This window comes from Schistocerca nitens, chromosome 1 (genome assembly GCF_023898315.1).
Source record: "Schistocerca nitens isolate TAMUIC-IGC-003100 chromosome 1, iqSchNite1.1, whole genome shotgun sequence".
Classification (NCBI taxonomy): Eukaryota; Metazoa; Arthropoda; class Insecta; order Orthoptera; family Acrididae; genus Schistocerca; species Schistocerca nitens.
In genome coordinates, this window is record NC_064614.1 from 769,447,376 (window position 1) to 769,459,763 (window position 12,388).

Genomic DNA, 12,388 nt, shown 5'->3' on the forward strand with positions numbered 1-12,388 from the left:
TAAGCAAAACAGTACATCTGTGGCATCATACGGCGAACTATGAAAAATAAAGTTGGAAAGGAAAACTTAAGTTATACAGAATTACCGCTCCGCTCACTAGAATAATCTGGAAGTGGGACATGGCTGCAAGGACGACGGACGGAATGTAGAATACGAGCAACAGGACTGAGTTTTATAACGAATAAATTTGTGTTCGCATTAATTAAATGAAGTTTTGCGGTAAGAACTCAGTCACATCTAGATTTCTTTTTATTGTGGACAATTCATTTCCAAGCCTGTAGCTCCATCTTCAAAAGCAAGCTATCGGAATTAAGTTTTTCTTCTGCGAACAAGTAAGTTGGTTAGGCCATATTACAATGTTACTTTGTGGTTAGAAATAAAGTATAATTACATTACGTACAGCTCTCTATAATGAAAAAGTAAATTTCGTATGAGAGTTTACTGATCAGTGAAACTATAAACAGCCGGCCGTTGTGGCCGAGAGGTTCTAGGCGCTTCAGTCCGGCACCGCGCTGCTGCTACGGTCGCAGGTTCGAATCCTGCCTCGGGCATGGATGTGGGTGCTGTCCTTAGGTTTGTTAGGTTTAAGTAGTTCTAAGTCTAGGGGACAGATGACCTCAGATGTTAAGTCCCATACTGCTCAGAGCCATTTGAACCATTTTTGAAACTATAAACGAACACAGTGCACATGTATTCCAAATAGGTGTTTGAGAAAGGTTCTCAGTTATTACAACCCGTACGATATAATGCATATGATCGGTAAAAGGTGTAGTCTTCTTTCACAGTGAAAGTATTACGCGCTTTTAGAAACCTCAAACGAGTTGACTGTTGGAACTGACCAGTTTTGAGAAGGACAAATATATGTAATTAAAATTCCTCAATTAGTTGTGATTTTATAAATTTGTCCGTTCAACATATATATATTTTTGCAGTTCTTTTGTCGGATATGATGAGGACCTTCATGCCTTCTCTTATGTCTAACCGAAAATCTTTGGTGAATTGTCACTGCAATACGCATAGTACATGAGCAGCAAATAATAGTAATACAAATGATAATAAGTGTAGTAATTATTAGAACATACTGAATGGTGTAAATAACTTTCGCATACTGTGTCACTGTCAACACAGATCTATGAAACTTGGACTAGAGATGGAAAGAACTGCTATAGTATAGTACAGAAGGTAACTGAATGAAATACGCAATGTGACGATTGGAAATGACACTCTTGTTCAAAGACAATAATTATACTGAAGTCACTGCTGGGCATTACAGGTGAAGGGAAGTGATTCTTACAAGGGAACCTCCCCATCGCACCCAGCTCAGATTTAGTTATAAGTTGGCACAGTGGATACGCCTTGAAAACTGAACACAGATCAATCGAGAAAACAGGAAGAAGTTGTGTGGAACTATGACAAAAATAAGCAAAATATACAAACTGAGTAGTCCACACGTAAGACAGGCAACATCTAGGATAGCGTGAGCTCAGGAGCGCCGTGGTCCCGTGGTTAGCGTGAGCAGCTACGGAACGAGAGGTCATTGATTCAAGTTTTCGCTCGAGTGAAAAGTTTAATTTTTTTTATTTTCAGACAATTATTATCTGTCCGTCCGTCCGCTATATTTGCTGGATTCATATTGCCCACGGAATACATCTCACGTATTTAATGCACTCTCGTCCAAAGTAGCGAACAGTCAACTGCCAGCCAGGGGGTCTCGTTAGGAGGAATACTCTCTCTTCCGTGCGCTGTAGTCGACTGACGTCGAGTGTTTCAATGTTTGTTTAGGTGTAGCGTCCCCATACTACGGCGCAGTTACCTCGCATTGGACGGATGGGCGGAGAGATAATAATTGTCTGAAAATAAAAAATTAAACTTTTCACTCGAGTGAAGACTTGAACCAAGGAGCTCTCGATCCTCAGCTGCTCACGCTAGTCACGGGACCACGGCGCTCCTGAGCTCACACTCTCCTTGATGTTGCTTATCTTTCGTGTGGACTACTCAGTTTGTATATTTTGCTTATTTTTTTCGTAGTTCCATAGAACTTCTTCCTGTTTTCTCGATTGATCTGTGTTCAGTTTTTCAAGGCCTATCCACTTTGCCAACTCATAACTAAATCTGAGCGGGGTGCGATGGGGAGGTTCCCTTGTTAGTAGGGAGTGCGATCATCGTGGACGGTAACGCGTGCTGTGCAACGTGCTCCCATGTAGGCCACAAAGTTTCTGTGGCAGAGCGTTCCTGCCCTCTACCAGCGCGGTTCACAACTGCTGCATGGTCGTTGGTGCGTATGGATGTGCTGCAATATGTCTCTCCAACGCTTCCTGTACGTGGTCGATAGGATTTGGGGGAACGAGAAGGCCGAATATCCTCTCGTTCCAAGAGCTCCTCCACCTGCGCAGTTCGGTGCGGTTCCGCATTGTCGTCAATAAAAATTTATTCAAGTCCGACTGCACTCCTGAAAAGAAGCACATGGAGGCCAGTACGCTCATCCATCATTATACTTTCTCACTTTATAAAACCTGGGTCACCAAAACGATAGTGTTCAAAAATGGTTCAAATGGCTCTGAGAACTATGGGACTTAACATCTTAGGACATCAGTGCCCTAGAACTTAGAACTACTTAAACCTAACTAACCTAAAGACATCACACACATCCATGCTCGAGGCAGGATTCAAACCTGCGACCGTAGCAGTCGCGCGATTCCGGAATGAAGCGCCTAGAACCGCTCGGCCACCGCGGCCCGCTGGATAGTGTTCCATATCATTCCTGAGTGCATTATGGGTTCCCACTTCTTGCCATATGAGTGTACGCAGTGCTTCCAAGAACATTGTCTAACATGATTTGTCTGGTGGTCCAGATGTTATGATTTGGGGAGGTATAATTTACATGAGCATAGTGACCTACGTATCTCTGAACACGGTTACTCACCAGTCAATGTTATTGTGACACTGCATTCCTTCATCATGAGCAACATTTCAGTGTTGCATTCAGCCCTGACTTCATGTTCATGGATGACAATGCCCAACCGCATAGAAGAGCGCAGATGTAGGAGCTCTTGAAATGACAGAATATTCGGCGAATAGAGTGGCCTGCCCGTTCCTCCGACTTAAATCCAATCGAGCACGTGTAAAATGCGTTAGGGAGACGTGTTACAACACTTCCACATGCGCCAAGGACCATCAAGCGCGTTGGTGGAGGAATAGAACGCCCTACCACAAGAACCCCTTATTAACCTTTTGGCCAACATGGGAGCATGCTGCGAAGCATGCACTTCCGTCCATGGTGACCACACACCGTATCAAGAACCATGTCTCTCCTTTTTTTACGTTCATGATACGATCAAAAAGCGAGGTGACTTCAGCGTAATTATTGTCTTTGAATGAAAGTGAAATTTCAGTTCGTCTCATTTTGGTTATTAATGGTTTGCTCATCTATCAACTTCGTTATTATCTATTGTTTATTCCTATTTTTGTCGTGTCTATTTACTTCTGCACTAGGTGTTAATTTAGTGGTAAAATGTATGTCCTGTTTGACATGGATCGGACTGCTGCTTGTTTATATCAGTGTGGAGCACAAGCTCAGAAACCTGTGTGATAAAACCTGTGTGATGTCAGTAATTGGTTGTATCTTATAAATGGCGAGGTCATGTTTCTGTTATACATTAGTGGTTGTCGGATGTAAGGATTTTACACAGTGTTTACTTTAAATTCTGCACTAAGCTTTGTGGTATTTTTATGGAATGACTTAAGTTCTTTACGTAGTTCGCCAATTTCGGCTTTCGTCTCAATGAATAGTAGTTAAGTGTCATCAAAATTGCAGGGGGCTTCAAACAGTAAGTTACACACTATTATGGCAGACCAAATAACTTTTACTGAATGCTGCAGTACACTTCAAAGTGACACAGATAGATGACACCATTTTTCAACATAGTCACCATGTTTAAGTAAACAGTGGTCGGGGCGTTCTCCCAATCGTTCAGATCTTTGACGATAGAAATTCACTCCTTAGTCATGAGCCATTCGAGAAGCGCCGTTTGAACGTCCTCATTGTTGGAAAATCTCTTCCCCTCCAGATCCAGAAAGTCTTTCAGATTGTCTAAAATACGGAAATCGCATGGTGCAAGTCTGATATTCTCTGTCAGCATCAGCCACGTCAGTGCGGCCTTAGTACCGCCTAGCCAAATTGTTGGTGCCATTTCATTACGGTTGGACGCAACATTGCATTAGGTTCGTATATCGTCAGAGTTTCAAGGTGAATCTTAATGCGAATTAGACATTTTGTCCACAAGGATCGTATTGTCACGATTACTTCAACTACGGAGTACTTTTCAAGTAGCCGCGCCATTTCATTCCTACACTGTGGTGCACCTATTATCCACACCGCAGCAGAACTGACACTGCAGCAAACCTGGAACATTTATCCTATTCTGACAATGCAGCACTCTTGTTGCTCAACGGTCTTAGCGTGAGATGACATGTGCAATATACTTTCCGAAGTCGGTGCGTATTTTTTATAGTTCGCTGATTTCTCAACCAAACTCCTTTGTTTCCAAAAACTTGTTTTATAAGTAACAAATAAGTATGAGTGCAAGTAAACTTGACAATTTGTGCACAGATACAAAGGCACAAGCGAATCCAGAACCCTCCCCATGTCTGTCTCTGCTTCTACCCTCTCTCTGACCCTGAGCCTTTTTTAGTGTCATTGCGAATTCAGATTCCATAGTAATACACTAATCAAAAGCCGATAAACGATAAGTACAGCTTTCCTGTTTTCTGTGAAAACCGATCGCGAGCAGGAAAAAAAAAACAGTTCACTGCTCAGCATACATTTTTTGTTTAAAAAATATGTGTACGTAATGGGAAAGAATATACAGGGTGAAGCACCTAAAACTTGCACTTCAAATATTGCGGAAGTGGAAGGTGCTACTGATGTGTGATTTTCACACAATGTATTAGTAGTCACGACCTCGTATTGTTAGCTAATCAACAGACTGTATAGTAATACTTGGAAAGTGTATTTTTATGCAAACATACACTTTTTAAGTGGGACAATGCCTATTGATATTAACGAACTAAACGTAAGGTAAATTGCAATGTCAGTGGTGTTTGTTGCAGGATTCTAGTGCGAGTCTTTTATGAGGTGTCATATTTTGGAAAATTCCTTCCCACACCGACATTTGTACAATACCTGTGGTAGCGCACACTAAAGAACAACGCATGCACTCGTTATGTGGATTCTGACCAGAAACGAGACAACTGACCATTACACGTTGTGTTGAAAATGATCATCGGCAGCGGCAATACACGCTTCTAGTCTGGTATGGAACGAGTGCTACACACGAGCTAGCATTTCAGCGGAGTTGTCTGAGCAGGCTGCACTAATACGTCGTTGCATGTCATCGGGTGCAGTTGACATGTCCTTGTAGGCAGCGTCTTTCAGCTTTCCCCACAGAAACACTACACTCGTCGAATCCGGGAAACGGGCCGGGCAAGGTACAGGTCTTATGCGCCCAATCCAACGATTTGGAAACAATTCGTGAAGACATACTAAAGTATTTGGTGCGCTTTGGGCTGGACGGTCACCATTTTGGTACCATAGATTCCTCCTAGTCTGCAGATGAACGTCTTCTAGCATCCGTGGACGTGGGCGATGGTCTGTTAAGAGGCTGCGATACTTGTGCCCGTTGTGTTTCGTCTATGAATAAAGGGCCTATGAGCTAATGGTTCACTATCCTACACATGTTTACACTTCATGGACGCCGACGTTCCATCTGACGAAGTCAAAGGGGATTTTCAATAATAGTGCACGTTTCGGCGGTCACATGGCCATAATTGGTAAATGTGGCTTCATCGCTAAACAAGATACATGACAGATCTGGAGTATTCTGTCTTCATGCCCTTGTATAGAAGTTAGCACGATTCTCATAGTCGTTTCCACGCAGCTCTTCATGGAGAGAGATATAATAGGGATGGAACCTACAACATGTGATCAAAAGTATCCGGACACCTGGCTGAAAATGACTTACAAGTTGGTGGTGCTCTCCATCGGTACTGCTGGAATTCATTATGGTGTTGGTCCACCCTTAGTCTTGATGACAGCTTCCACTCTCGCAGGCATACGTTCAATCCGGTGCTGGAATGTTTCTTGGGGAATAGCTTGTGTCCGCCCAAACATTAGCCTATGTCTGTCAGAATGTTCATTGGAATATCGAGTAAATATTTGAAATAGGTCAGTCAATTTATTTTCGAGGCTTTTGGTAAGAGCATTTAACAATAACTTGTTATACAGCAGTATAGAAGATTTACCGCGGTACGTGAAAGGTTGTACTAGGTTAAACAGATTCCGTAATGAAGATATTAGCAAACAGCTAAAAATAAAACCAGTGTTGAACGGCATTAGTAAATATAAGGAAAAATGAAAGGACCACATTATAAGAAAGTTAGGCAACAGTATAGCATTCAGACTTTTGTAGTAAAAAGTGAATGGCAAAAGTGGCGTCGCATGGACTTTACGAGAAGCAGATTCGTGATACTAGAACAAGCGACTGGTGACTCTTACACAGTTATTCTCATCGTCTTACACTGAATAACCTGTGCAATTGTCATGTGTCACATGTTCATCGTCTGAGAGACTTCCCATCCAATGAATAAACAGTGACACCTGGCCCCGCGCGCTGCTGCTTTTTTAATCGGTCAGCGTAAGGTGTGCTGCCACGGATTATGCATAAGGAAAATTTTTTGTTTTGAATCTTTCTCTCAAAGATTTACTTTTTACTCCAATGGGAAATACAGAACCTACTCTCTGAAGTGCTCATTGTTCATAACGACAATTACTCTTGCTCCTCTATTTTATTCCTTCCCTACGTTACGTCCATTGACCTTCTGACTTCTAAGATTCACAGTAAAGTGTTCAGGTGGCACAAGAGTAATGTGTGACATCCTGCCTCGGGCATGGATGTGTGTGATGTCCTTAGGTTAGTTAGGTTTAAGTAGTTCTAAGTTCTAGGGGACTGATGACCACAGCAGTTGAGTCCCATAGTGCTCAGAGCCATTTGAACCATTTAATGTGTGACATAGCGTCCTCGGGGTTAGAGTTACACACTGAATAGTGGTTAAATTGTGCTCACCGTTTACTGCTGCCACGAGATCATAATATACCACTCCAGTTAGAACGCAGCGGTCGCTGAGATGACGTGATTATAGTTTAACGTTTAACCGATAAAGAGATCATTACAGACGAAGGATAGCTCGGATTGGCGAAGGATAGGGAAGGAAAACTGTCGTGCCCTTTTCGAAGTAACAATCCCGGTATTTGCGTCAAGTCGTGCAGAAATTTTTTGGAAGGTACTTTTTAGCTCTCAGCTTCATTTCAATCATCAGGAACTTACAACTGCTTTAAGTGAAAGCTTTGGTGCCTATGCATACAGGAAGGAAGTGTTGTTTGACCCCAATGCTTCTACTATGCTGACTATGACATGAAATGTTTATATATGCCACAAGATGTTTAAATTTTTGACATGTACATGAGCACGAAACCTGTCGTTTGTCGCTGACCCCTACAGTCGAAACTGAAACAAAGCTGACAGGCAAAAGCGAAAATAATGTTCTTCAGACAAGCATGTCTTGTTGGCCACTTGAATCAGCGAAAAAGAAAAGCGATTAAGAGAAACCTCGACCAAACTTGGGAGTTTTGAAAAGATCCCATCATGTACAGCATCCCCAAATGTGGAGCAGGTTATATTCAGCGACTAAACTATTTACTAGTTGCATGCGCCGCAGGTCTAAAACAGCGTGACGTATCGATACTCAAAGCGTTAATCACACTTTTCGCAGTTGCCCCTCCTACTGTCCACAATCTACAGAGGGTTTCCCACAAAGCATGATGGACTAGTATCCCCGAGGAAAATGTAGCAAGACTAATCTAACTCTTTGTAGAAACATTCTCTGGGCTGTCGCTACAATATCCTCTGTCACATCCTTTCTAGAAGGAGAGAAAGTGTATCATGGTATTCGGACTTTCTGTGCAATTATGTAATAAGAAGAGTTTATTCACTATCTCCATTGTGGATGGCGAACTGCATGTTGTTGCTTTTAATTCGCTCGTGAGGCGTACCTGCATAGGGAAGGGGAATCCCACGAAAGCAGGTGTCTGGATTCGAATCTCAGTTGGTACGCAGTCTGAATCTATTTCTGTTCCTGAGGGATGGTCAACATTATAACAATGAAGGACATGTCCACATGAAAATGATTTTCTCCCCAAAAACTGAAACAAATATAAATAGTTATATAACAATGATTTTTACTACTGACCGGAAACCAAAGAGTCCTTCTGCGGGTCGAGGGGACTGAGAATATCCCACAGGTTGACGTTTTTCTGGGCTACGGCAGCACGGATCTTATTGCACGTTCGCCAGATGTCTGGATGAATCTCCTCCTGTGCAAAGAAGAGATTAAATCAAATTCACCATTGTAAATATAAATACAAACGATATGGATATGGATATAATTCATGAATAAAACATCCAGCGTACTTCAGTTAGCATTAGCCTGGTGAAAGCTCCCTGCCTTCATGAACGTCGCGTTTTCCAAACTAATATTTTCTATAAGGAATATTTGTCGAAATATGGTAATTTACATAACATAACATACAATAAAAAATTACTTTTGCCCGAGCAACATTGAGGGGGGAGGCACGATGAAAGATGGAGTTCGAGTAGCATTATGGGTATGCTAATAGCGGGGACAGTCTCACATTTATCGAAGCATATATATAAAAGGCAATGTCCTGAGTGACAACCCAGAGTGCTTGAAATTAGGAGAGAGTGTTGATCGTATGCTGTTGACGTTTTTTATGAAGGGATTTTTGAAATTCCACCTTTAAGAGGGTGAAATACAGTTGAGGAAATCAAAGGCAGCGTTCCACGAAAGTAATAGATACATACAAGACATAAACTATCATGACGGAATTACATGGGTTCTTTCATAACGAGAATAATAAAAGAAGGCGTTTGCATTTTCTGGGTGGAAACTGATTTAAAGGCACTCACTGTTGTGTTGTGTTGTTGCATTGATAGTACTTTGTCCAACCTCTGTTCTTCCTAACTACCTCAAAAATTCTCTTCGATATTGATTTTGTAAGGGTTTGTAGCTCTTGCACTGAAATTGTCGTCCGCTCTTTTTGTGTTGGTGTTTTCTGTTCATATTCAGCCTAAATTGCCCTCCATTGCGATAAACACGGCTTGCAAGTATTCCCAAAAGGTTTTCCACAGGCTTCAAATCCGGGCAAGATAACAGTATCCTTATCCTTTAACCACTTTTTGGTTGTAGCAGAAATATACCCACATGCATTATCTTGTTGAAATATTAAATTTTCCTTTCCTAGATCTTTATACATTCTAATCAATTCTGTCTCTAGCATCTCAATTTACATCAAACAGTGGAAACTTCAGATAGGAATATCAGCAATGTAGGAAAAGAAAGATGTCTACTTGCCGTAATGATAACACACTAAGTTGCAGATAGGCACAATTAAAAGACACTTACACACGAGCTTTCAGCCTCAGCCTTCGTCAGAAAAAGAGAAACACACACCATTCATTCACACCAGCAAGTAGACCTTATGCACATGTGACCGCCAACTCCGGCATCTCGGTATTCTGGCCCGAGCTGTCGGAGTTGGCGGTCACGTGTGCATGAGGTGTGCGTTATTTATCTTTTGCACAGAAGTCTGCCTAAATCATAACACTTCCATCAAAAAAAAATCTGCTCATTCTTATCTGCTGCTCTGTTCTCGGATCACACCAACAATACTGAAATCCACCTTGCCCATCTAAACTTCTTTTCATCACTGAATATCACTTTATCCCATTCTGAAGTCCATGACATATGTTATTCAGCAAACTCCAATCTAGCCTGTTTATGTTTGGGTGTTAGAGCAGGTTTCTGCAGTCGTTTCTTGAACGCAAGACGTCTGTCATGTGATAAAATTTTTCGTACGTGTCTGGCAGTTACTGGCAATCTTAAATCAGCAACAAGATGAGAAGAATAACGGTTTGTGGTCGTTGCTTTGCGCAAAAGTAGCCCAGATTATTTTCTACTTTGCCCATGTTTTGCGCTTTGCCCATGAGCCAATCTAATGAAATTATCAATCTCTGTACTCGAACAGTTTACCTCCTTGACAATTTTATGATTAGATAGCCTCGTTTCCGTGTACGGACTGATTTTTTCTTTGTAATCATAGGATAACTGCTTTCCGCTTGGCACTGTCACAATCGTGGTTTATGTACACTACACGCATTGTCAGTAATTGAGCCTGTTTTCTATCTGCAGTAAAGGCATAGCCCGCATCTCGTGGTCGTGCGGTAGCGTTCTCGCTTCCCACGCCCGGGTTCCCGGGTTCGATTCCCGGCGGGGTCAGGGATTTTCTCTGCCTCGTGATGGCTGGGTGTTGTATGCTGTCCTTAGGTTGGTTAGGTTTAAGTAGTTCTAAGTTCTAGGGGACTGATGACCATAGATGTTAAGTCCCATAGTGCTCAGAGCCATTTGAACCATTTGAAGTAAAGGCATATACGCACACACTAATATCGCACAGAGCCGACTTACCTTTATGCCGAGTTCCACCCTCTACCACCTGAATCGTTGATACCTTATTATGTATACTGTAGTACTGAATCAAATGTGATACAATTTGATTGCATTTATTGGTATACTGGATTTCATATATTGCATATACATTGTGCACAGCTGTGCCAACCGACATGTTAATTTTCCTGCAAGAAGGCCTATCGCTGCCTTTATAAAATACGTGTTTCAGCATTTTTGAAAATTTAACTCCTATAGGGGTTAAATAGAGGGGTGAAAGTTGTTTTGAAAATATATCATTCTTAAAGAATTACTAAAGTATTTTTTAAACTACTTCTCGGGTAGATATAAAGAAAAATGTATTAGGAATGAAAGTTTCTATCGAAATAACACCATAAGAACGTAAAAGGTATGATTAACAAAAATTGCTTCTATGGCCTTAATTAGGGTGAAAAATGTAGATTTTGCAGTTTGTGAACAACTTAAAAATTCGACTGAAGAAAAACAACAAAAATCTGTGTATATCATACGGTCTACGCGAGCGAAGCAAAAGGGCGCTCTAGTCGAAGCATTATGTTGAGTCGCTTTGCCGTTTCTGGCTTAGTTTCCCGTTTCACATATAGATAAAATTAATTAGTTCGCATACTAACGTTCAGCAACTAGAGACGTATAAATATGTTTTAAGTTTTAATATCTTCGCAGTTAGCCGATTTGTCTCTAGATGGTTCTGAAATTCTGCAGCGAGCTAAGACGTTTATGGAATAACTTCAGTTACTTATATATCGTCATTCTGTTTTTTCTCTCTCTCCGTGTAACATTTAAACATCCTTCTGTGGCAGGAAATTATACATGTTTCTACTGCTCGTCTTACACATAGTTGTCAAGACTTTAGTAGAGGAAAATGAGATCCATATGATGGTATCCGACTTAATTAACTAGGTAACTTGCGCACAATGGAGCGTAAGAACTGCGTGTGAAAACAATACATAGCTAATACTCATTACTGAAGGTACTGGCTGCCATCAGTATTTAGATATTAAGAATCTGGAGCTGGGCAATAACGAATGAAGGACCGAATAAAAAGAGATGGATGACTGATTGTACAAAAAAGGGGGAAGAAGTGGTTTTATTTTATACGTATGTGTGATTAGCCCGGTTACATGCTCTGCTCGGGAGTATTATCCATCGTATCAGCCGATAAAAATCTGAGAGTGTAACGAAACCCGTACAAAACATGAGCGTTTTCCTCGTAAGTGACCTCCATCGGTATTTCAAGCCGTTGATTACTTTATGAAGTATTACTCAAAGTGGACAACTTTTTTCTTTAAGTACAGCGGATGTTTTATAAGTACACTTTTTATTTTTCTAATCAGCTTCCTGATACAAATTCATGAAAGTAACGACCGTGAAATTTATTTTATTCGTGTTTTTCGATTCTGCTGCTTAACTTTTATGTCTTTAATTCTTGTTATCTTTTTCCGTCAAGCAATGAAATCAGTTCACCGGGACCTTTTGAAATAACTATTTTTTAAAGTAATTTTATTGGTGAAATAATTGTAAGGATTTTTCCTTAAAGTACTTTGTATATCTGTATCATATGGTTGACTCCTTTTGCAACGTGGAATGGTGTTAAAAGAGTGTAAGTCGCTGTCTTTGCTCCTCTCGTCAACAAATTACTGGTAGTGAATAATCTCTTAGCACAAATATTCGAAATGACTACCTCTACACTGATTACTCCACATACTGTCACTATTGTGTCAGCGCTTGCACCCACTTGATATGTTCTTTTTGAATTCGAGATGTTACCGTTACG

General features: G+C 41.1%; 1 protein-coding gene across 1 annotated transcript in view; it reads right to left on the reverse strand.

Annotated features, from left to right (window-relative positions):
• Positions 1-12,388, reverse strand: part of LOC126202556 (uncharacterized) — a 31,797-nt gene that overhangs the window by 18,347 nt on the left and 1,062 nt on the right. The window contains exon 2 of the mRNA XM_049936878.1: positions 8,305-8,428. Coding sequence (XP_049792835.1) covers positions 8,305-8,428 — 124 coding nt within the window. The remainder of the gene's footprint in view (positions 1-8,304; positions 8,429-12,388) is intronic.